We start from the raw sequence: 27,305 nt of genomic DNA, 5'->3' as shown, positions 1-27,305 counted from the left end.
GGGGGGTCAGCCTGTCAATGCTCAGACCATAGGCTGCACACTGAATCAAATTGGTCTGCATGGCTGTTGTCCCAGAAGGAAGAATCTTATATAGATGATGCACAAGAAAGCCTGAAAACAGTTTGCTGAAGACAAGCAGACTAAGGGCATGGATTACTGGAACCATGTCGAATGGAAACCCTGCAAAATAATGGTGGCCACACAAAATATTGACACTTTTAGGCCCAATTTGGACATTTTCACTTAGGGGTGTACTCACTTTTGTTGCCACCGGTTTAGACATTAATGGCTGTGTGTTGAATTATTTTGAAAGGACAGCAAATGTGCACTGTTATACAAGCTGTACACTCACTACTTTACATTGTAGCAAAGTGTCATTTCTTCAGTGTTATCACATGAAAATATATAATAAAATATTTATAAAAATGTGAGGGGTGTACTCACTTTTATGACATACTGTAGCAGTCTTATGTCTTCTATCAGTGTCCGGGTTAAAGGTTGTAGGAGAGGTTTTCATTCTCCCCTGACTGTCCTTTTATTCCTAACCCTCTGTCCGGACAGTATTGATTGGCCCTGTGCTGATCACATGCACCCTCCCAAGTAAAAAAAAAAAAAACTCTAGCAATTCACACCAAACTGACAAATGTACTCCTAAAAAGCTCAGGCGCTGTTTGGAGAACCAACATATGGCAGTCTGTGTAACAGGGGCAGTCTAGTCTCGGGAGGGGCACTGCCAGAAAATAAGGTGTTGCTTACAGAACTGTATTTAACGTATTATACGTTCCTAACCTAACCTTGTTTAAAACAGTTACTCGTTTATCATTCCAGATTAGAATATTACCAAAGTTTGTCGCCATTCCACCAGCGTGTGCAATTTTGAAGCATGACATGTTAGGTATCTATTTACTCGGTGTAACATTATTTTTCACATAAGACCCCTTTCACACCTGTCCATTCTGCCGACGGACTCCATTTTTCTCAGCCGGGATCGGCAGATCAGGCGGATGACAGCTCCGTCTCCACTCTGTGCGGAGACGGAGCTGTCAGATCCCCGCTGTCTTCTATGGGGGAATCGGATGAGAACGGACCGCCTGTCCGTTCTCATCCGATCCGATGCGCCAGACGAATGGAAAATAGGGTTTCCATCTGTCCAGATTTGACGGACCGGATGGGATCGGATGTCAGTGGACATGTCTCCGCTGACATCCGCTGCCCCATAGGGATGCATGGGGCATCCATTCAGATCCGACTGAAAAACTGACAGGCGGATCTGATCGGACCGTATGTGTGAAAGGGGCCTTAGAGAAAAAAAATGGGCTAACTTTACTGTTTTCTTATTTTTTTTTTTATTCACATAAGTGTATTTTTTCCCAAAAAATTGTGTTTGTAAGACCGTTGTGCAAATACGGCGTGACAAGAATAAATGCAACAATCTCCATTTTATTCTCTAGAGTGAGGGTCCTTTCTCACGGGCACACCGTCCGACAAGGTCCGTTATGCTCAGCGGGGTATCGATCCGCCAATCCACTGCTGAGCAGGCGGATGACAGCTCCGTCTCCTCGCTGCATGCGGAGACAGAGCTGTCAGATCCCCGCTGTCCTCTATGGGGGATCGGATGAGAACGGACCGCCTGTCTGTTCTGATCCGAGAATACAAATTTGCCTAAAATGTTAAAAAATTTTGATTTTTACATTTTTTTTTTTTTTTTTTTGAGAAAGTCCTATAGCAGAATGTGAAAAATATTGTTTTTTTTTTTTTTCAAAATTGTTTTTTTTTTTTGTTTATAGCGCAAAAAATAAAAATCGCAGAGGTGATCAAATATCACCAAAAGAAAGCTATTTGTTGGAAAAAAAGACATCAATTTTATTTAGGTACAGCATCACACGACCACGAAATTGTCCATTAAAGTAACGCAGTGCCGAATCGCAAAATAGGGCCTGGTCAGGAAGGGGGTCAATCCTTCAGGTCTTAAAGTGGTTAAAAAGTTTTATTAGTATGTTAATGAGAGGGGAAAGGGTTTACCAGGGAAAGCAAAATATGGGCAGATGAACCTTTTTTGGTGCAGTATTTGGTTTGGTTTTGTTGTTTTTATAGTAATGACAGTGGTCACTATGACAGGAAGTCAGAAATTCTTCTCAGGGGACACTCAGCAAGAGAAGCCTGTCAGAGGTTCCAACCTATCACAAAAATGCCGCAGTTTATATAGATGTGTAGATACAGTAACAATGTTTGTGGATATGCAGAGTACCCAGACATAGAATATTATATAGAGTAGGCTGAACGCTAGAGTCAGGTTTCTGTTGTACACACCTAGTTACCAAGCTATCTATCAAACAGAAACTGAAGAAGCTTGCTGCATGAAGACATGGTATGTACAGGGAAAGAACACCAAGTGCTTCTAAAGACCCCTTAACCCCCAATACTGTCCACATAGAAAGATGCAATGTGTGCATGGTTCCTCTATGTAAATACAGATAAAGACGGAATACTTTGCTAGACACGGGCGTATTTCACTATAACAATTTACCATATAGAAAGGACATTGTTCTAATGCTCTTCTTTTATCATCATTTTTATTCAGCTCTCAGCACATCATAAGCCATTCTGAGTTTGTTCATCTGGCAACATTGTTTGATTTACAAGATTCTAGAGATGAACATTATCAAAAAAAACATTATTTTCAGTCCATTTTCCATCAAACAATTATTGGCATGCATATTATGTTTTATCTTTCTCTGGGGTAATCCTACATATGGAATTAAAACTTAAATGATACTGTATTATTTTACTCCGCTGGGTATGATGGTGTATTCTCTAGTTGTGTTTAACCACTTTAAGACCGGAAAGGATTTGCCCCCTTAATGACCAGGCCCTATTTGGCGATTCGGCACTGCGTTATTTTAACGGACAATTGCACGGTTGTGTGACGCTATACCTAAATAAAATTGATGACCTTTTTTTCCCCACAAATAGAGCTTTCTTTTGGTGGTATTTGATCACCTGTGCAATTTTTAGTTTTCTGCTACATACTTTTGGTAAAAAAAAAAATCGCAATAAGCGTATTTTGATTGGTTTGCGCAAAAGTTTTTCGCGTCTACTAACTACGGGAAAGAGTTATGTCATTTTTAATGTTTTTTTTTACTAGTAACGGTGGCGATCTGTAATTTTTTTGCAGGACTGCGACATTGCGGCGAACAGATCGGACCCCTGACTGACATTTTTGACACTTTTGGGGGTACCAGTGACATTATTACAGTAATCAGTGCTAAAAATATGCACTGTTACTGTAATAATGACACTGGCCGGGAAGGGGTTTACAGTATAGGTGATCAAGGGGTTTAATGTGACCCTAGGGGAGTGATTCTAACTGTATGGGGGTTGGACTTGTGAAATGATCATAGAGACATACAATCCTATATAACAGGATCACATGAGCTCTGTGATCATTTCAGGGAGAAGGATGGACAGATGTGTTTACAACAGCCGACCGCCCTTCTCTCTCAGCGGGGAACGATCGAGAGTGTCAGGCGGCAATCGGAGCCGCCTGACACACACATTGGCTCCCCCGCTGCAGAGTGGGGGCAGGAGCGCGCCATCGGCGGCAAATGCTCGCCCCCTAGCTCCTCCCAGGTGAGCGACGTATCCCTACGTCGCTTTGCCTGTACGAGCCAGCCTGCCGCAGTAAATATGCAGGAGGCGGTTGGCAACTGATCAGTTGCACAGCAGTGAGGCTCTGTTCACACCCCAGCATTGCTCATACAGTACATTGGGTACCATTTATATCTGTGGATGGTTGGCTCTGCTGGAAACTGCATCAAGTAGGGTGTTTTTTATTTTTTATCTTACTGGTACCGATGTAGCACCCTCAGTTTACACAGAGCTTTACATATACACTAACTGGCCTCTTTATTAGGTACACCTTGCTAGTACTGGGTTTGACCCACTTTTGCCTTCAGAACCACTTTAATTCTTCATGGCACAGATTTAACCACTTCTGGATCGGAAGATTTGTCCCCTTAATGACCAGGGCATTTTTTGCGATTCAGCACTGCGTTATTTTAACGGACAATTGCGCGGTCGTGCGACACTGTACCCCCCAAAAAATCAATGTGCTTTTTTTTCTCACAAATAGAGCTTTCTTTTGGTGGTATTTGATCACCTGTGCGATTTTTATTTTTTGCACTATAAACAAACAAAAAAAAAACAATATTTTTTACATTCTGCTATACAACATTCTCAATAAAAAAAAAAAAGAAAAATGTAAAACTCAAATTTTTTTCATCATTTGTGGGCCAATTTGTATTCTGCTACATATTTTTGGTAACAAAATCCCAGTAAACGTATTTTACATGATTTGCGCAAAAGTTATCACGTCTACAAACTAGGGTAAAGATTTATGTCATTTTTATTCATTTTATTTATTTTTTACTAGTAATGACAGCGATTTATAGTGGGACTGCGACATTGCGGCGGACAGATCGGACCCCTAACTGACATTTTTGACATTTTTGGGGGACCAGTGACATTACTACAGTAATCAGTGCTAAAAATACTGTTACTGTAATAATGACACTGGTAGGGAAGGGGGTTAGTTAACCCAGGGGCAATCAAAGGGTTAAATGTGAGCCTAGGGGGTGTTTTCTAACTGTGGGGGGGGGGGGGATAAGCTTGTGAAATAAACACAGAGACCTGTGTTCCAAAATAGGAGGAACACAGGAGCTCTGCATTGATTCCTGAGAGAACAACTGTCTGCTGTGTTTACAACAACAGACCGCCATTCTCTCTTCACAGGGAGCGATTGCAGGTGCCCGGTGGCAATCGCGGCCGCCGGCCCCGTGCATTAGCTTCCCCGCTGGCTAGTGGTACGATCCGCAGGAACCTGCCGACCTGCGGCTGGTTGGCAAGTGTTTAACAAGGTGTTGGAAATATTCCTCAGAGATTTTGGTACATATTGGCATGATAGTAGTATCACGCAGTTGCTGCAGATTTGTCGGCTGCACATCCATGATGTGAATCTCCCATTCCACCACATCCCAAAGGTGCTCTATTGGATAGAGATCTGGTGACTGTGGAGGCCATTGGAGTACAGTGACCTCATTGTCATGTTTAAAAAACCAGTGGTGAGATGATTTGAGCTTTGTGACATGGTGCAATATCCTGCTGGAAATGTATGTTGCCTATAGTTCTATTTTTAGAGTCAAGCTGCTACTTGCTTTATGCACTGTATATATCGACACCTAGGTTAGAAAAAAATACTAATATAGCCATGTGTTTGATTTTATACATTTTTATGAAATATTTATAAAAAGCAGTCTTTATTTTCTTTATAGGGTGGCAGTACTGTGAGCAAACAACCAAAGTGACTGATTCCCTTTCAGACTAGGTGCTAGTGTGATTGAACTTCCATTGTGTGATAAAAATCACCTGCTTTTTTTTCCAAAATATTAAAATCACCTGCTTATTATGACTCCTTACAATTCATGCACATAGCTGTAATTTAAACGTCACTTACCCCCCTTTCTTTTTACTCCTCTTATTTTGTCCACTAGATCGTCCTCCAAAAACATACTCTCATGCCCAGTGAATCCAGAGTACTCTGGTTTAAGCACATGGGTCCAGCACGTTCCATCTTCTCTTCTCATATCATCAAGGGGTCGGCTGTCTCTTCCAGGTTCTTTGAGCCAGCCCCATAATTATGCACAGAGGCACTTGGCGCTTTTCCACTGCATGGAACCGTACCGGTTCGGCACGCTTTTGTGCTTTTCCACTGCTGGTACCGCATGGTATAGGGTCGGAACGGTTCGGTACGGTACGGTATAGGTTTGCTTTTCCACTGCATGGAACCGAATGGTACGGTACAGCTCTGAAAAAACAGTACCTACTCGATTGTGGTTCCAACAGGTACCAAACTGGTACCATATCCCACAATCCTTTGCATGCAGTCACTACTAGCCACTGATTGGTCAGAGAATCCCACCCACCCCGTTGTTATCCCACCCACTTAACTTTAGTACTACTTTAGTGGAAAAGCAAACCTATACCGTACCATACCGAACCGTTCCGACACTATACCATGCGGTACCAGCAGTGGAAAAGCAAACCGGGCCAAGCAGGGCCGAGTAGAGCCGAGCTGGTACGAGCCGGTACTTGCAGTGCCAATGCACAATGTAGCAGGGACTGCCCAGCACATTCATAGTACAGCAGTGATTGACCCAAAGCCTCCTGGGATGCGTGACAAAAGCCAAAAATGCTGGGTTGCGACCAGTAAAAATGGCAATTTGCAAAAAAAATAAAATAAAATAAAAAATAATAAACACTTCTTAACCATTTATTACAGGACATAGAGGACTTCAAATTCATGACTACTTGGGTTACGCTGTCACCTTCAGGACAGTGGCCATAAAAAAGGCAGGAATCTCTCTCTAGCAAAATCCACCTAGCTCATCTAGGCCTGTCCTTTGGAGACAGATTTGCCTACAGATGTCTCTCTGATGGTCTCGTTTTAGGGGGCTTAGTTCCTGGCTTATTCCAAACACCCCTATTGGGGTAGAGGAGGGCTTAAACTGAGTAGGCCGCTATGGCCTGATGGCTAAGAAGGACTGTAACTGGACCCCGCATGCAGGAAATGGAACAGCTTGCAATGTTACCAGTCAGTACCTGATCCTGCAGACAGGATTTCTGGATCCAATGACCTTGCTGGCAGGGTGTTTAAAAGGTGCAAGATAATGATGGAGGGGAGTCAAGCTCCTGAAGGTCCTGTGGAGTCACCCTCTGTGAAGGGTGAAGATTGAGCTTTCTGTTCCTGCAGCAGGAGTGGTGAATGCCTCTGATATGGTGTAGCACATGGCAGTTGGGGGCAGTTATCTATGCAAAACTCTACACAGCGGTAGCAGAGCTTAACCTCCCTGGCGGTATGATTCTGTCAGGAATTCTGTACCAAAAGCGGTACAATTCTTTTCATGGAAATTTGGCGTTATGTATTATAGGCCTACAATTCTTAGTAATTACTGACTTAAACCTGACCAAAACAAGAGTCTAGTAGACATCCCAGATGTGATAAATTTGAAACACAAACGCATGAATTATAATCGAATCAATAATATAATTTTATTATATAATATATAATATATATAATAAAATTATATTATTGATTAGATTATAATTCATGCATTATATATTATATATATATGTGTGTGTATATATATATATATGATAAATAATTAGTGGTGCGCTATATCAAAAATTATAAAGTGTGTATACCAATCAATACAAACACAATTCCAAATAAACAAAATATACAGAAATAGTGAAGAAAAAATCCCACGACACGACTGTGTCTATAGTGGGACCACCGACAGTGATGGTGACAAGTGAAAGTGTCTGCTGTACAATACAAAATGTAAATAAACGGTGTATAAGTCCCAACACAATTGTATCAATGGTGAAACCACCAACAATGGTGAGATGCTGACAGGTGATGGTTAATTCGCTTTGTGAATTGAAGTTCCCTCCACCTGCTGGAAAGCCTCCTTACCGGACGGAATAGGGTAAGTGCTTTTCTCTAGTGCAAATGAACAATCCTAGTGCCCAAACTGAACAAAGTGCTCCCCGCCGTGCATTCACAAGGGCCCGTCAGGCCTCTTACCAGATCAAATGGGTATATCAAGCACTGCACACTGCCCTCAGGTTCAACCGATATTGGTAGCCACAATGGATGTAGAAGTCCTATGTCACTCCACTGTTCACATTCGGGTAGGTTTCTGTGTTCAGATGGAACTCATGGCCACTTGTTATGGGTGATTATGAGGATCATTTCGCTCTGGTGTGTTGGCACTGAGCTGGCAGTCAGGATCCAGTGCCAACACACCAGAGCGAAATGATCCTCATAATCACCCATAACAAGTGGCCATGAGTTCCATCTGAACACAGAAACCTACCCGAATGTGAACAGTGGAGTGACATAGGACTTCTACATCCATTGTGGCTACCAATATCGGTTGAACCTGAGGGCAGTGTGCAGTGCTTGATATACCCATTTGATCTGGTAAGAGGCCTGACGGGCCCTTGTGAATGCACGGCGGGGAGCACTTTGTTCAGTTTGGGCACTAGGATTGTTCATTTGCACTAGAGAAAAGCACTTACCCTATTCCGTCCGGTAAGGAGGCTTTCCAGCAGGTGGAGGGAACTTCAATTCACAAAGCGAATTAACCATCACCTGTCAGCATCTCACCATTGTTGGTGGTTTCACCATTGATACAATTGTGTTGGGACTTATACACCGTTTATTTACATTTTGTATTGTACAGCAGACACTTTCACTTGTCACCATCACTGTCGGTGGTCCCACTATAGACACAGTCGTGTCGTGGGATTTTTTCTTCACTATTTCTGTATATTTTGTTTATTTGGAATTGTGTTTGTATTGATTGGTATACACACTTTATAATTTTTGATATAGCGCACCACTAATTATTTATCATACATATTTTTTCATCTGGTAGCAGCATATCACAGACCAGCGCACTTTACTTTTTCACATCATATATATATATATAATATATATATATAACGCATGAATTATAATCAAATCAATAATATAATTTTATATATATATATATATATATATATATATATATATATGTATGTGTATATAGGTATATATATATATATATATATATGTATATATATATATATATATATATATATATATATATATATATATATGTGTGTGTGCGTATATATATATATATATATACATACAGTGGGTACGGAAAGTATTCAGACCCCCTTAAATTTTTCACTCTTTGTTATATTGCAGCCATTTGCTAAAATCATTTAAGTTCATTCTTCTTCCTCATGAATGTACACATAGCACCCCATACTGACAGAAAAACACAGAATTGTTGACATTGTTGCAGATTTATTAAAAAAGAAAAACTGAAATATCACATGGTCCTAAGTATTCAGACCCTTTGCTCAGTATTTAGTAGAAGCCCCCTTTTGATCTAATACAGCCAGGAGTCTTTTTGGGAAAGATGCAACAAGTCTTTCACACCTGGATTTGGGGATCCTCTGCCATTCCTCCTTGCAGATCCTCTCCAGTTCTGTCAGGTTGGATGGTAAACGTTGGTGGACAGCCATTTTTAGGTCTCTCCAGAGATGCTCAATTGGGTTTAAGTCAGGGCTCTGGCTGGGCCATTCAAGAACAGTCACGGAGTTGTTGTGAAGCCACTCCTTCGTTATTTTAGCTGTGTGCTTAGGGTCATTGTCTTGTTGGAAGGTAAACCTTCGGCCCAGTCTGAGGTCCAGAGCACTCTGGAGAAGGTTTTTGTCCAGGATATCCCTGTACTTGGCCGCATTCATCTTTCCCTCGATTGCAACCAGTCGTCCTGTCCCTGCAGCTGAAAAACACCCCCACAGCATGATGCTGCCACCACCATGCTTCACTGTTGGGACTGTATTGGACAGGTGATGAGCAGTGCCTGGTTTTCTCCACACATACCGCTTAGAATTAAGGCCAAAAAGTTCTATTTTGGTCTCATCAGACCAGAGAATCTTATTTCTCACCATCTTGGAGTCCTTCAGGTGTTTTTTTAGCAAACTCCATGCGGGCTTTAATGTGTCTTACACTGAGGAGAGGCTTCCGTCGGGCCACTCTGCCATAAAGCCCCGACTGGTGGAGGGCTGCAGTGATGGTTGACTTTCTACAACTTTCTCCCATCTCCTGACTGCATCTCTGGAGCTCAGCCACAGTGATCTTTGGGTTCTTCTTTACCTCTCTCACCAAGGCTCTTCTCCCCCGATAGCTCAGTTTGGCCGGACGGCCAGCTCTAGGAAGGGTTCTGGTCGTCCCAAACGTCTTCCATTTGAGGATTATGAAGGCCACTGTGCTCTTAGGAACCTTAAGTGCAGCAGAAATCTTTTTGTAACCTTGGCCAGATCTGTGTCTTGCCACAATTCTGTCTCTGAGCTCTTCAGGCAGTTCCTTTGACCTCATGATTCTCATTTGCTCTGACATGCATTGTGATCTGGAAGGTCTTATATAGACAGGAGTGTGGCTTTCCTAATCAAGTCCAATCAGTATAATCGAACACAGCTGGACTCAAATGAAGGTGTAGAACCATCTCAAGGATGATCAGAAGAAATGGAAAGCACCTGAGTTAAATATATGAGTGTCACAGCAAAGGGTCTGAATACTTAGGACCATGTGATATTTCAGTTTTTCTTTTTTAATAAATCTGCAATAATGTCAACAATTCTGTGTTTTTCTGTCAGTATGGGGTGCTATGTGTACATTCATGAGGAAGAAGAATGAACCTAAATGATTTTAGCAAATGGCTGCAATATAACAAAGAGTGAAAAATTTAAGGGGGTCTGAATACTTTCCGTACCCACTGTATATACACATATATACATATATATATATATATATATATATATATACACATATACATATATGCATATATATAATATATAATATAAAATGTGTTATGTGTTTGTGTTTTGTGCAATTTTTTTTTTTTTTTATTTTGAATTTCCCTCCCTAGTTCCGCTCCCATGCAGCGTTGCTGCTGCAGGGAACGGAACTAGGAAGTGATCAGACCGACGGAGACCGACGGAGAGCGGCGGGGATCTCGGCTGGCGGTCACAGCAATGAGAGATCATCGCTGGATCGCCAGGAGAAGGTAAGAGAACACCGCTGCGCTCTCTGCACATCTACCCCGAGCGTGACTCGGGGTTACCGATCCTGGTATGAAAAATCCACCCCGAGTCACGCTCGGGGTTACCGCCAGGGAGGTTAATAGGTGCTGAATGGTGAAAGTGTATGACAGTGTCATCTCATGAATCTACGTATTAACAGGCACCATTTTACTGGTTTCCATGGAGAATAAACATGTGCAATCACAGGCTTTTTATACCACAGTGCAAAACGACTCCAGCAGTTCAGCAAAACACTGCAGATCACATGACAACTGTACACATTGGATGACTTCCATTCGTGCCATTCATTGTGTATGTAACCAAACTGAGACCCACACTGTGTTTGTGGGCTTCCGTCACTATACGGCTTCCTCCAGTCTTGAACATAGATATCTCTCGAGCCACACAAGAGAGGCAGAAGGAGATTAGGGAACTTAACAAGTGGCTGGAGGGGTTTGGGTTCCTTAAGAACTGGGCTGACAGTCGGCTACCGGCTTTTTAGTAAGGATGGGCTGCACCTTAATGGGGACTGTACAGCTCTTTTGGGGAGAAAGATGGCCACCAAGTTGGAGGGGCTTTTAAACTAGGAGATGGGGGGGGGGAGGGCTCAGAAGTAGAGTCAGTCAGGAAGGAGCAAAGGACAGAAGGTATTATTAGGGTCAGCAGCGACAGTAGATCCGTAACGTCAATTGGGGGGTCTGTGTGGGCAAACCTCAGACCAAACAGGAATAAAAATAAGCACCATTCACTATCAACTTCCACAAAACTAAGAGGGGTATATGCAAATGTCAGGAGCCTAGCTAATAAAATGGATGAGTTGCAAATTGTAGTACATGAGGAGGACATAGACCTTGTGGGAATAACAGAAACTTGGTTCGACCCCTCACATAACTGGCTAGCCAATATCCAAGGGTACTCTGTGTATCGGAAGGACAGGGTAGGAAAAAGAGGTGGAGGGGTATGTCTCTATGTCAAGAATAATGTAAGGGTGGTAGAGAGGAGTGACATTATGGAAGGGATGAGTACGGAGTTCTAATCAGTGTGGGTATTAATTGTGGGGGTTTGTTATAGGCCACCCAACCAAAAGGGAGGAGGTAGAGCTGAAATTTATATCACTGTTGGGTAGAGTGGCAAAGCTGGGATCAGTCATCATATTAGGGGACTTCAATTATCCCAACATTGACTGGGAAGAGGGAACTACACCCTCACAGAAGGCCCGTCTCTTCATGGAAACCGTACAGGACAACTACATGTCTCAGTTGGTGGATTCTCCAACTAGAGGAAATGCAGTGCTGGATCTATTAATCACTAATGACCCAGACCTAATCTCGGAGGTAGGAGTCCAGGACAACTTGGGCTCTAGTGACCACAGGATGATCACATTTAGCGTAAATAACAATATAACAAGGCAAGAGGGGAACATAAGAACCTTAAACTTCAGAAGGGCAAACCTTCCCAAATTGTGCTCATTGATGGAAAGGGTAAACTGGGACCAAACCCTGGTAACACTGACCACGGAGGAAAAATGGGAATGCTTTAGGAACATATTAAACAAATGCATCTCGCAGTGCATTCCTATGGGAAATAAATTTAGAAGAGACAAAGCCAAACCTGGCTGGCTAAACCGTAATGTTAAAAAACAAATTAAGGGAAAAAAAATGGTATTCAAGAAATATAAATCAGAGGGTACATTATCGGCTTTCCAGCAATACAAGGAAGCAAATAAGAAATGTAAATACAAAATCAAAATGGCTAAAATCAACTTCGAGAGATAAAAAGCGGAGGATAGTAAAAAGAACCTTAAGAAATTCTTTAAATATATCAACAGCAAAAAAAAAAAACTAGGGTAGAGCATATTGCACACATAATTAACGATGATAGGAGGATGGTTATAACCGCACCAGTTATATGATGATGCACTGAACTAGTGAGAGTATGTAAAAAAATAATGAAAAAAACATTTTTTTTTTTTTTTTTATTTCTTCATTTTTCAAAACATTGTGACAAAAAAAAAAATTACAAATTTAAAAAACTCACCATGCCTCTTACTAAACACCTTGGACTGTCTATTTTCCAAAAAGGGGTCATGCGGACAGTATTTGTACTGTCTTTGCATTTTTGGGGCTGTAAAAATTAGATAGGCTTTCAGTACATCAGGATTGATCAATTTTCAGATATATACTGGATATATACTGGATTGTGGATTCTATAACTTTCCTGCAGACCAAATAATATAAACTGATTTGCCCTAAATTTTTGAAGAAAGATTATTTATTTGCAAATTTTTTTTATTTTTTTTTTATTTTTTTTATTTTATTTGCAAATTTTTATAACAGAAACAAAGAAAATGCATTTTTTTTTTGTTTTTTGTTTTTTGTTTTTTTTTTTCAAATATTTCAGTATTTTTTCATTTACTTAGCAAAAAATTAAAAACCCTGTGGTGATTAAATACCGCCAAAATAAATCTCTATTTGTGAGCCGTCACTCTCCTCATTGGATAGATTGATAGCAGCGGGAGCCATTGGCTGTCATTTAAAGGCTCGTACACATTTGACGAAAATCGGACGAAATATCCTCAGATTTTTCTCTCTCATGCTCAGCAGTCATAACCGTTTTTAGTTGACAGTGCATAATGTTCACAAAAATTCTCGTCCGATTTTTTTTTTTGGGACGTTTGTACCTAGACTTCTGGGTTGTCAGCAACTTCAGATCATGCGCGGCCTTTCGTATCGGATTTTTCGTGGACATACTGCATACACATTAAACGAAAACTGGTCGTGCTGGGGACAGACGATAAAAATTTTTGGTGTTTTTTTTGTTGAAAATGTCGGCATCGGCTGCTGAAAGTTGTGTACACACTACCCGAAAATCATACGATTTTACCTCGGACGGGAATTTTCGGCTGATTCTCTACTAGTGTGTACCCCACTTAAAAGCTGTGACATGGGAGCGGGGGGTGGGGCCAAGTCCCACTGTATGTGTCAATGGACACAGCAGAGGGACTCAACAGCGAGCCTGCATGGGTGCCCCCATAGAAAGCAGCTTTCCGTGGGGGAACCTGATGAAGAGGTGGGGCTGGATCGCCAGCAGGGGACCTCAGAAGAAGAGGATCGGTTCTGCTCTGTGCAAAATCAGTGCACAGAGGAGGTAAGTATAGGCATGTTTGTTATAAAAAAAAAATCTAACGTTTACAACCACTTTAAATATCAAGGGACAAATCTCAGCCTTGGCCATTCTTTTTAACCTATAGTATCTGGTTCCTTGCACCTAGTGGCCGGTAAGTTCTTCCATTTCGCCATGTATTTAGGCATGTATATAAACATATCCATACAATTGCTCCTCTGTTTGCTGTCTCAGATTTATGCACATTTGATTTTACAGTTTATTAGGCAACACAGTTTTACTGATGTATACACAGCTGTGTGCTTGGGATCACATAATACAATATAGCTGCATTTAGTCCCGGTTCACACATATGCGGTGACAGACATTGCATGTGATTCGGAGTGCACTGCTCTGCAAATCACATGTGATGTCTGTACGATGCAAATTTGCATCTCATTTGGACCAAACTCGTGCAGGACCCTTTTTTGGGTCGGCACCAGGTAATAAGGCTTACCTGTAGGTACAATTAATATCTCCTAAACCTGCACGGTTTAGGAGATATTTGCACTGCATGCAGCCGCTCACGCTCACCTTCAGCTTTCCATGCCGGGAGCTTGCCGGAAAATGACTCCCACGCGCATGCGCGGGAGTGACGTCATCGTGGCTCCAGCCAATCACACCCGGAAGAGACACCGAGGGATCATGTCAGCTCCCACAGCGGTGTCTGGGGGTCCGTGTCGGGGCTTCGTTCTAAGGCAGGCATGTCCAACCTGCGGCCCGGGGGCCACATGCGGCCCGGAACCCCAGGCAATGCGGCCCACTGCCCCCTGACAATTATTTTTTTTGCTGGGGAGGAAGGAAGTCAGGTCGGGGGCATGGCCACAGCGGCTTCCAACTAACGGTAGGCAGAGGCTGCCTCGGAGGGGGGGGGGGGGGGATGTGTGAGCGAGCATGTGCAGTGTTTCTGACTCCTACCACCATGACCACTTCAAATCACTGAAGTGGCCATGGTGGTTAGAGTGTTCCTTTATTATCTCTCAGAAGAAGTAAACCTCCGTATATTGATTCCATTTAATTTGATCATCCTCTAGTTGTGTTAAATTAGTGCGGGGGTGCAGCCGCGCGGGAAGGGCGCGGCGGCATTTTATTACTTATATACCTTAACTATAGTATATATTTTATATGCGGCCCGAGAAAATTTCTCTATACTCAATGTGGCCCAGAGAAGCCAAAAGGTTGGACACCCATGTTCTAAGGTAAGTAATAATGCGATGCATACTAGCTCATTATGCCTTTGTCTTGCAGGTTTTTTTTTTTTCAGGTTTACAACCGCTTTAAAAATTGGGAGTAGTGCCATGCCAAGTGTACTTAAAACGTGGTATGCCTGTAATTAAAATCTGATTTGATGTTAGGGGAGGATCTTTCCCGGGAATCATTTTCAAATATTGTTGACAATGACTACAACCACTCAGACTTTTACTTTATTGTTCAGTTGTTTTCTAGTACAAATTTAAAGGTAATAAATGAGTCATGTTGTAAACATTTTTACATGTAGCATATATAGTTATGCATAATTGGATTCCTAATACACACTAATGCCTGGTACACACGATGAGATTACCAAACGAATAATCATTTGCTTTTTTCTTTTGCATGCTAGTCTCATCAAAAATGAAGAGTTTAGTAAAGTTTAAAAAATTCTTGTACAACAGAACAAAAATTTGGAAGTGATGTAATGTGTTGTAATGTATTTGTATTGTATTTTCAGACGACATCTGTACTGATTAAACAAAACGAGAACATATTTTGTGTTTGTCCCACCAAATCATTTTGCATGAATTGTCGTGATTGGCTTTCGAAAGCAGTGCACTAACGATCAGATTATTTTACGATTGCTTCGAAAAGTGATATTTTTCGTCCAAATTCCTGATCATGTGTACGAAAACGTACATTTAATGCGGCTGCGGGAAAACACAAAACACGGCAAAATTGTGGCAAAAACGTGCCACAGTTTTGACACTTTTTGCATTTTCCCGCAGCTGGCGGTTTCTATCCTGAACACTATTCTTCGACGTTCAGGAGAAGGCGGTCAACTAAACATGGCAGCTCCTAAACTTTGCTAAAAGCCTCTGTGTACATGGACACACAGGCTTTAATGGAGTTGAGTTTAGGAGCTTTGATAAAAAAAAAAAAAAACACTAAAACTGGCATTTAGGAGCTGTCAGTGTAAGCTTTGTACATACAGGACTGTTTAATGGATTGTTGTTGTTGGGTAAATACTGACGCCTAGTGGACAATCTTGTGTGCTGCAGTCTCATCTAATATTGCTAGTAGTCGTTGGTCACATTCAGCCGGATTTGTTGTATAACAATAAAGATGTATCACTGCTTATCTAAATAGCATCTTCAGTTAATGTGCACCTTTAACATTACAGAACAAGTCCAGCTGGATGTCACTGACTACTACTAGCTATACCATGACCTGGACAGTAATGTAATGATTGTATAAGGAATATAAGATAAATTAGGCATCTGTCTATTTCATGCTTTTGTATTATAAGTCTCAGTTCACACTAGCGCAGCTCGACAGCGTGACTTCATCACAGCTTGCAAATTACTTCTTTAACAGAAGTCAATGCAAGCAATGCTGGGACAAGATCACCCAGCGCCCGGGGCAAAGGTGCCAAACTGCGCCCCCCCCCCCCTCTCCCGTTCATGATGTGCAAGCTTAGGATATCCTACACCTATCAGTCACCCACTTGTTAAAATCACTGCTGCTGTCAGCCTTGCAACAGAAGGAAGGCGCCCCCATCTCTACAGTAAACTGTTGCGCCCAGGGCAACCGTCCCTCCTGCCCACCCCTTGTCCCGACTCCAAATGCAAGTCACTCTGAAGTCGCCCCCCAAGTAATGCAGGAACCTTTTTCTAAGTTGGAGTGACTTGAGTCACTCTGTTCAGAACAGTTCTATTGCACTGAATGGGGTGCGACTTGTCAGGGGACTAAGTCGCGTGACAGATCACCCCAGTGTGAACCGAGCCTTAGTGTGGTCTTTTGGCTGTCAACAGATACTACTTGTGTTTAAATGCATACAGGTACTTTAAAGCTGAAGTTTAGCTAAGAAAAAAACCCTTTGTTCTCTACAGCTTTAGTTACAATACCTAAGTGTCATGAAGTATACCCCACAATATGCAGGCTGTTGCTGGATTCTGTATAAATCTCCACTGCAGGTCAGCCCTGTCCTCTTCCTGCTGCTGAATTCCAGGCACTGTGGGGGTTAACAGGTTTGGGTCTCCAGGCTCAGCTGCATGATCTGTAAATGGGGAAGAGAATCCTGTGATTCTCCCCATCTATAGATTGTGTTATTAGCCATATAATCAGTGAAAGGACTTCTTTCAGTAGAGGCTGCCTAAATGCTAGGCATGTTGATGTGTGACATAATGCGCATATGCATTAACCTAACGCTACAAAACAATCTCACCTCTGTGCACATGCATATATGTACAGTAAATGTGAGTTTAAAAAGTTGTTTTCAATCTTTATTATCTGCAGCTTTCGTTAAGGCTGGCTTCACACATATATACACTGTATTACCAAAAGTATTGGGATGCCTGCCTTTACACGCACAGGAATTTTAATGGCATCCCAGTAAGTCCGTAGGGTTCAATATAGAGCTGGCCCACCCTTTGCAGCTATACCAGCTTCAACTCCTCTGGGAAGGCTGTCCATAAGGTTTAGGAGTGTGTCTATGGGAATGTGTGACCATTCTTCCAGAAGTGCATTTGTGAGGTCAGGCACTGATGTTGGACGAGAAGAACTGGCTCTAATTCATACCAAAGGTGTTCTAGCACGTTAAGGTCAGGACTCTGTGCAGGCCAGTCAATTTCCTCCACCCCAAACTTGTTCATCCATGTCTTTATGGACCTTGCTTTGTGCACTGGTGTGCAGTCATGTTGGAACAGGAAGGGGCCATCCCCAAACTGTTCCCACAAAGTTGGGAGCTTGAAATTGTCCAAAATATCTTGGTATGCTGACGCCTTAAGATTTCCCTTCACTGGGAAAGGGGCCAAGCCCAATCCCTGAAAAACAACCCTACACCATAACCCCCCCTCCACCAAATGATTTGGACCAGTGCACAAAGCAAAGTCCATAAAGACATGGATGAGCGAGTTTGGAGAGGAGGAGCTTGCCTGGCCTGCACAGAGTCCTGACCTCATCCCGATAGAACACCTTTGGGATGAATTAGAGCGGAGACTGCAAGCCAGGCCTTCTCATCCAACATCAGCGCCTGACCTCACAAATGCACTTCTGGAAGAATGATCAAACATTCCCATAGATACACTCCTAAACCTTGTGGACAGCCCTCCCAGAAGAGTTGAAGCTGTTATAGCTAAAAAAGGGTGGGCCAACTCAATATTGAACCCTACAGACTAAGACTGGGATGCCAATAAAGTTCATGTGCATGTAAAAGCAGGCGTCCCAATACTTTTGGTAATATAGTGTATGTTGCGGTAACACATGCATTTTAACATGTAGCATAACAATGTATGGCAACACATAGACTCCAATGTATTAAAGAAATACGCACACCTTCATTGCAGCACACAATGATTCATGGTAATTCACTACTGTGTGTGGTTACTGGATGTGTGTAAAAGAGTGGCCTGTGATCCCGCTATGAAGGTCCTTCTTCAGGCACTTCCTCTTTGAGGGTGAGAAATATTTTCCATTTTGGATTCTGCGATCTTATCCTCTCACATGCTGCTCATATGAGGACTATGCTGACACATATTGGGTAGCAATGATTCGCTGTTGTCACTATCAGGAAGTTGGTGGAGAACAATGGCGTGCAGCTGACCCTGGTGTGAGGACATGTAGACAGCAAGAGGCTGATAGAGAACAGCAATCCTGAGGTAAAAAAAAAAGATGGTGGGTTATGATGTACAGTGATTTATCAAACTAAATGGCATCTAGTTAGGACATAGATCCACTTTAAGTTCTGTTGGAGATTGCTGAAAAAGAATCACTGCTTCTGTCAGTTGTATTAACCACTTCAATACCGGGCACTTTCACCCCCTTCCTGCCCAGGCCAATTTTCCCCTTTTAGCGTTGTTGCATTTTGAATGCGCGGTCATGCAACACTGTACCTACACCAAATATATGGCATTTCCGCCCCCCACAAATAGAGCTTTGGTATTTGATCACCTCTGGGTTTTTTCCTTTTTTCTAAACAAATAAAAAAAGCCAGAAAAGTTTGAAAAAAAAAAAAGTTTTTTTGTTTGTTATACAATTTTGTAAATAAATAAGTTTTTTCCTGCACTGATGAGCACTGATGAGACTGCACTGACAGGCACTGATGAGGAGGCACTGATGGGGTGGCACTGATGGGGTGGCACTGATAGGCACTGATATGTGGCACTGATATGCAGCATTGGTGAACACTGATAGGCGGCACTGCTGGGCACTGATAGGCGGCATTGATGGGCACTGATAGGTGGCACTGATGGCCACTGATAGGTGGCGCTGATGGGCACTGATGGGCACTGATAGAGCGGCACTGATCGGCACTGACGGGCGGCACAGATGGGCACTAATGGGCACAGATAGGTGGCACTGGTGGGCAATAATGGGCACTGGTGGGTGACACTGATAGATGGCAATGATGGGCACTGATGGGCAGCACTGATGGGGAGGGGGATGGGGGGCTCCCTGAGCCCTGATTGCCATCCCTGGTGGCCATAGTGGGCATCCCTGGGGTCATAGTGGGCATCCATGGGGTCATGGGTGGGCATCCCTGGTGGTTCTTGTGGCACCCCCCCCCCCAAGGGTCTTCACTGGTAATCAATGATCTGATTACCAGTGCCGACCCCCCCCCCCCCCCCCCCAGTCAGGGGAGCCGCAGATCGGCGCTCCTTTACTCGTGCCTGTCAGGCACGAACTAAGGAAAGCCGATCAACAGCTCTTCCTGTTTACTATGTGACCAGCCGTGATTGGACGCAGCTGGTAACATGGTAAAGAGCCTACGTCAGATCGCCGCTCTGCGTGCCCCCGGGGGCTGTATTATCCTGCCGCTGTCATATAACGTGGTCGTGATAATACAACCACAATCCCGCTGTCATTCTGCTATAGGGCGGGCGGGATGTGGTTAAAGTGTTACCAAACCCTGGTCTCCCACAGTACACAGAACATGGAAATGCAATTATTTTAGTAAATATAAACTGCCAAATACCTTTTCTCATCAGCAGTATATAGCAGTCTTATGACTTCCTTAAGTGTCCAGTCAAGCACTGGGTAATGCTTGTAGGAATTTTAATTCTCCTCTGACCCTTGGCCCTCTGTCTGGACATTGCTGATTGGCCCTGTGTTGATCACATGCACCCTCCCAAAATAAAAAATCTTTAAATAAATATATATATATATATATATATATATATATATATATATATATACAGTATATATAATCTAGCAATACACACCAAACTGAGCATGTGCAAAGTTCCCCTAAGGCTCTGTACTTATAAGGAGATTGATTGGGGACAGCAAAAGAAGGAGGGTCAGAGAAGACAGGATCAAACAGCCTTTTTACACAATGCAGAATATTAACCACTTATGTTCCTCAGTGAGTATACCAAGCATGCTTTACTGCATATACACACTGATTTTACTGTTGTGTGTTTAGTAACACTTTAAATATTTGATTTGCCAATATTGTGTCATTTACAGTTTTGTTTTTTGTTTTTTATCTTGCAGCCTTTCCTCAACAATATATACTATCCTTTGACAGCTCTACCCTCCAGCCCACGTTCCCTGAACATGCCAGGATATATCACTTCCCCTGCTCAGTACCCATCTTTTCCGTTTGTGCCCCTGTCATCTAAAGGTAGTTTTATTCAGACTTTTAGGTTCCAGTCACGTAGAGATGGCATCGACTGGAGGCGTATCAGTGCCATTGATGTGGAGAAGGTAGCCCGAGAGTTGGATATAGCAACTTTACAGGAGAACATCAATTCCATCACCTTCTGCAATCTGGATAATGAAAGATGCCCATATTGTCAGAATCCAGTAGACCCAGTGTTGCTGAAAGTCCTGAAATTGGCACAGTTGACCATCGAATATCTGCTGCAGTGCCAAGAATACCTGAGCAGCACCGTAGCACATCTAGAGGAGCGGGTACAGGAGGCAACAAATGAACATCAGATGACAAAGGAAGAGCTGGCCAAACTGAATAATGAGTTAAAGAATGTGAAGGAAGAGAATAAGAGGAGGAAGAAGTTAATTAGCACTCAGCAGATGTTACTACAGGCTGGAGCTAACAGTTATCATAAGGTATGGTCATCCTACCATCCTACTGTAATATGACAGTTCAAAGCCTGAGATTATTACCTTTTTACTCCAAACTGTCATAGAATCTTGACCCTGGGTGACCTTGCTTTTAAATCTGAAAAGTGACGAGTACATCCCAGCAAATCCAAACTGCCCATGATTGATTAAATACTGAGATTCACTCTGCCACTTGGATACTCACAATCCCCCAACATACAATGAACTAGTACAAATACCTCTGTTATGTGAGTGTGTTGCATCCAGTAAGGGTTTGACTCTTATTTTGTAGAATGCAGAGGATTGTGGGTTAGAATCTCTGCCACCTGCCATGTAATTTACCTAATCAGGAAACACTTTACTTCCCTATTGGGTTCTGCTTAATTATATACTATTTGTTCTTCTTTATACATATATAATATATCACTTGACAAAGTACAGGGAATCCCTTTCCCACAATCTGTTACCCGAAAAGCAGGATTCACATAGACTAGAGGTCCAAGGGTTATGGGTAGTGTAAAGTCATAATAGGATCTCACAACTAGTAAGGGAGCAAATATCGACTGGTCTGGGGTATCTTCATATAGTGACGATGTAAGAAGTCTCTTTAGCAGCTTACCTGGTCTGATGCAAGGGCAGGAAGATATCTAAAAACACAAGGCGAGTAAGCTCTTCTAAAGATATTTTAAGACTACTCTATGAGGAGAACTGATCCACTGCGTGAGTTGGTAAAGGGGTCTATATGTACACCCATACCTCATCCTGGAGCTTGGATTCCCTATCTATACCCTTCTAAGGTTCTAATTGTTATGGACTTCCCATACAAATATATGGATCTCCTTAATTTATGCAGTGGCTGTTCATATACCTGTGTGTCAAACAGCAACACGCTTGTACTCAACAGAGTGAGTTGGTTCCTGGTCATAGGTTACAGTTGTATGTTCCCAGCATGGATAAAGTCCATTCATCATGAAATTGTGGTCTCAGAAGTTAGCCAGACAATTAGCAGAATGCCAAAGAGGATTCGATTGGCTTGGTTTTTAAATTGAACATCAAAAAACACAACCAACTTTACACCAGTATCCTTCCTTTTCAGTACATTAACTTTTAGTCCTTTCATTTGGCACAGATAAACTCCAGTAAGATAAGTCAATTAGTACATTTAATGCTTTCCAGGAACAATTGCATTTGTGATAAAGTATAAAGTCTGCTTAATGTATTCTGAGCTCTAAACAATGCCAATAAAGTAGAATTCCTGGCTTTACAAAACTAGTCTTAAAATGCTGCCTTCCCCCTTGCTGTTGGCGGGTGGTGTGGCCATAGCAAGCAGCCAAACCAACCCCCAATGTACCACTACCCTTCCTGGCAATACAGGACTTTGCCCGCCGACTTTCCCTGATGTGTGGGTGGCGAGCAAAGGCCAAACCCCAATCCAACCTCCTGACTTTGTGATTCCTCCCCTTCACTGCCAGGGATTCCAGACACTGGGCACCTTATCCAGGCCCAACAGCCAGGGTACTCCAGCAGAACATATTCTCACTCTCTCCACATACTGAGATGTAGGTCAATGAATGCACTCCAAGACCGTAGTATAACTGGAACGTCTTTACTAAATGTATTCCAACAGATACACTCAATATAAATAAGGCTTTGCTCTTCACATAATGGCTGAGCAATAGATCCAATCAAAAAGCCATACAGTTAATCTTAGCTGGCTTTGGGGAGACGGCTGCACTTGGGCCCAGATCCTGAGACCACTTTTCCTCTCTCTCCTTCTGTCCTTTGGGGACCCAGAAAAAGACCTTTCTTGTCCCAGGTGTATTTCAGGCCTAGGTGGCATGTTCTGGGCCTAGTTTCCTTCTTTCCCCTGTTCTGGGCCTAGTTTCCTTCTTTCCCCCTGTTCTGGGCCTAGTTTCCTTCTTTCCCCTGTTCTGGGCCTAGTTTCCTTCTTTCCCCTGTTCTTGACCTAGTTTCCTTCTTTCCCCTGTTCTGGGCCTCGTTTCCTTCTTTCCCCCTGTTCTGGGCCTAGTTTCCTTCTTTCCCCTGTTCTTGACCTAGTTTCCTTCTTTCCCCTGTTCTGGACCTAGTTTCCTTCTTTCCCCTGTTCTGGGCCTCGTTTCCTTCTTTCCCCCTGTTCTGGGCCTAGTTTCCTTCTTTCCCCTGTTCTTGACCTAGTTTCCTTCTTTCCCCTGTTCTGGACCTAGTTTCCTTCTGTCCCCTGTTCTGGGCCTCGTTTCCTTCTTTCCCCCTGTTCTGGGCCTAGTTTCCTTCTTTCCCCTGTTCTGGGCCTAGTTTCCTTCTTTCCCCTGTTCTGGGCCTAGTTTCCTTCTTTCCCCTGTTCTGGACCTAGTTTCCTTCTTTCCCCTGTTCTGGGCCTAGTTTCCCTCTGTCCCCTGTTCTGGGCCTAGTTTCCTTCTTTCCCCTGTTCTGGGCCTAGTTTCCTTCTTTCCCCTGTTCTGGACCTAGTTTCCTTCTTTCCCCCTGTTCTGGGCCTAGTTTCCTTCTTTCCCCTGTTCTGGGCCTAGTTTCCTTCTGTCCCCTGTTCTGGACCTAGTTTCCTTCTTTCCCCTGTTCTGGACCTAGTTTCCTTCTTTCCCCTGTTCTGGGCCTAGTTTCCCTCTGTCCCCTGTTCTGGGCCTAGTTTCCTTCTTTCCCCTGTTCTGGGCCTAGTTTCCTTCTTTCCCCTGTTCTGGACCTAGTTTCCTTCTTTCCCCCTGTTCTGGGCCTAGTTTCCTTCTGTCCCTTGTTCTGGACCTAGTTTCCTTCTTTCCCCTGTTCTGGGCCTAGTTTCCTTCTTTCCCCTGTTCTGGGCCTAGTTTCCTTCTTTCCCCTGTTCTGGACCTAGTTTCCTTCTTTCCCCCTGTTCTGGGCCTAGTTTCCTTCTGTCCCTTGTTCTGGACCTAGTTTCCTTCTTTCCCCTGTTCTGGGCCTAGTTTCCTTCTTTCCCCTGTTCTGGACCTAGTTTCCTTCTTTCCCCCTGTTCTGGGCCTAGTTTCCTTCTTTCCCCTGTTCTGGACCTAGTTTCCTTCTTTCCCCTGTTCTGGGCCTAGTTTCCTTCTTTCCCCTGTTCTGGACATAGTTTCCTTCTTTCCCCCTGTTCAAATTCTGCAGACCTCCTTTCTCTTTCTTGCTTCCAGGCTCAACTGAACTCCTAGGTGGAGAGCCACCCACCTAATGGGATTCCCTCACACTGCTTCCTCCAAAGCAAGGAGATCCCACCTAAAGGGGAACTCTACAACTCCACCTGCCTACACCTCCTGACACCTATTCTGACTAAACTGTTTAAGAAAGATCTGTATGCTTAACTATTTCCTGGCCACTCCAGTCCGGCCATGTCATCTCTCCTGTGTCAGTCAGTGGTGACGGCAGAGGAAGAAAGTGCCGACAAGGGCTAGTTATGCCTGGGAGTTGTGATGTCACCCATTTGCTCGTATAGCCATCTGTTGTCAGCACTCCCTCCTCCTCTTGCAGTGGCGGCTGGCTAACAGAGTGAGTATTTTTAAGACTAATAATCTAAAACCAGGAATCCTACTTACAGTACAGGCACATTTACCAAATCTCTTTTATGGTTATAGTCTCTGGACTTACAGTACATCATATTTCTCATGTCTCCTGAGTAGGACTGCTGCCTCTTGTCATGTGTTTTTCTGAGCACATAGCTTGTCATATTCTACTTGTCTTAGGCAATACTGCAGAGACACATAAACTAGCAAACACTTTTGTCTGCCTTTTTATAAACATCACAATGTGCGTATTTTATAAAAGTAATGCTTTTTTCTGTTCACAGTGTCAATTATGTGATAAGACCTTTATGAACTACTCCTACCTGCAGGGACATCTCCAGCGTAGACACCCAGAAGTCACTGAGATTGGTAACTTCAGCATCTGTCACTTTGCTGCTGCTCTGTGTTTTGTCACCATTGAGCTTCATAGAATAAATAACTTGGCATGGCTCTTCTTAACAGGGCCCTCTTAATCCTCTTGAATTGTGTTATATTGTAACTGTATTGTCTACCTTTTATATTGTAAAGTGCTGCATAAACTGTTGGCATTATATAAATCCTGTATAATAATAATAATAATGGCTGTATTAATATCCAGTGTTTGTGTATAGCACAGATGCCACCTTGTGGCCAGTTGCGATACTGTAGGTACCGCTCACTCTATAATGGGAAAAACTAATATTTAGGAGACCTGCACAGAGTGAGAGACACTTACAGAGATGTCATTAGACACGCCCTACCACTTTTCCTGAGGTTTAGGTGATATTTTCTTTAGTTTTGTCTGGAAGTAACATTTTTTACATATATTTGGCATCTGTTTTGGATTTACAGACCTATGGAGTTAGAGAATAGTCTAATTGCAGAGTTAAATTGAAATGGCTGGATATAATTTCCAGTATGAAAGCAAAAATATGCCCTCTAATGTATTAGCTGTAATTAAAATATTGTGTATATTTGCTTTTACAAATTATATTGTGTTAAATAATATATGGGAGATTTACTAAACCTGGTGCACTCAGAATCTCGTGCAGAAGTGCATAGCAACCAGTCAGCTTCTAATTTCAGCTTGTTCAATTAAGCTTTGACACTAAACCCTGGTTCACACCGGTGCGGCTTTGAAATCGTGCTACTTCAGCACGATTTCAAAGCCAGACATTAGGGCGATTTGCACTGATGATTTCATTGCGGCTTGCAACTTCCTTAGCAGAAGTCTATGCAAGTCACAATAAAATCAGTAAAAAGTAGTCCAGGAACCTTTTTCATAATTGCTGCAACATAAGTCGTGGTGACATGAATGGTTCCATTGCGGGCAAAATCGCATAAAAAGTCACACAGGGCTAAAACCTGGAAGCTGATTGGTTACTATTCACAACTGCACCAGATTCTTTGTCCACCAGTTTTAGGAAATCTCCCCCTGTGTTTTTTAAGGCGCTTGGACATGCAATATATTGCAGCTTACCAATTTTTCCATATTTTTTAGGTTTTCTTTCTTTTATTTTCACCTGGTGATCCTGCTAGTAAGTGTGCTGTTTTTCCATAGAACAAGCTTTTTTGCACATATAGCAGTTAGAGTGTTGAGACAAACCATTTACCACTGACAGGGGTGCTAACAATAATCAGCTTTTATTCCATTTATGAAAAAAAAAAACCTTTATCCTAAAAGGAAAAACAAATGTTTACTATAACTGATTAGCTTGAGTTTGACTTCAATTTGAAATGTATTTAAATCTGCTAATATACTCACATTACCCCCCCCCCCCCAGACTAACAATGCTATCAATAGGTGTCTCTGTCACTTTTTCATCCAGAGTGGGGGCACTCTAAGGTAGGACATATGTTACTGGCCAGATCACCAGGTGAAAACAGAGGGGAAAATTTGCAGCCAACACACCTAATGATTGGTAAGCTGCACCATATTACATTTTTGGTTTTGGGTTTAATACTGCTTTAACCTCCCTGGCAGTAATCCAGATTGTAGCTCGGGGTTAATTTTCAGTACCAAAAGCGGTAACCCTGAGCCACACTCGGGGTTACCCTGTAGTGAAACTTACCTTATCCCTACGATTCCCTGATGTCCTCCCGCTGTGTCTTCCAACCGCATCTGTCTTCTGGGTTACCTTTCCTGCGAGCGTCGCGACGCAGGGGGGCGGAACCAGGTGGGAAATTCAAAAAAATAAAGAAAACATGACATGATACATTGCAATCTGTTAGGATTACATTACTTTTTTTTAACCTTTTCACCTCAGTTGTGTCCCTAGTGCTTTGTCCAGTGCCCTGCCTACACTTTTACTGTTTTATTCCTTTTATTTTATATTAATATTTTTTCATTAATAATGTATTAATTAATGTATTAATTATTTAATTAATCTTTTAATAATAATTTTTATTCACTTTTACGGTTTTATTCCTAAGAATTACAGGCCTACAATATAAAACAACAGATTTCCATGCAAAACAATGTCTTGCTTTGACATTCAAAAATACTGACATAATCAAACTGCCAGGGAGGTTAACCGGTTGCCGACCGCCGCACGACTATATACTGCGGCGGTCAGCCCCGGCCAGGCAGAGTGACGTATCGGTACGTCACTCGCCTGTCACTGACTTGCGAGCCTATAGCGAGCGGGCGCGCGCCCGCCGAGGCGCGCGCCCGCCGCGGCTCGTTCACAGGCAAGTCAG

General features: G+C 42.7%; 1 protein-coding gene across 1 annotated transcript in view; it reads left to right on the top strand.

The window, feature by feature from the left end:
* DZIP1L (DAZ interacting zinc finger protein 1 like) overlaps positions 1 to 27,305 on the top strand; it is a 74,914-nt gene that overhangs the window by 7,490 nt on the left and 40,119 nt on the right. The window contains exons 2-3 of the mRNA XM_082252095.1: positions 20,554 to 21,129; positions 24,911 to 24,995. Coding sequence (XP_082108221.1) covers positions 20,617 to 21,129; positions 24,911 to 24,995 — 598 coding nt within the window. The 5' untranslated portion in view covers positions 20,554 to 20,616. The remainder of the gene's footprint in view (positions 1 to 20,553; positions 21,130 to 24,910; positions 24,996 to 27,305) is intronic.

This window comes from Pelophylax lessonae, assembly GCF_965119305.1.
Source record: "Pelophylax lessonae genome assembly, chromosome: 3".
Taxonomy (NCBI): domain Eukaryota; kingdom Metazoa; phylum Chordata; class Amphibia; order Anura; family Ranidae; genus Pelophylax; species Pelophylax lessonae.
The sequence above is the reverse complement of the archived record's forward strand: the minus strand, read 5'-3'. Positions and strand labels throughout refer to the sequence as shown.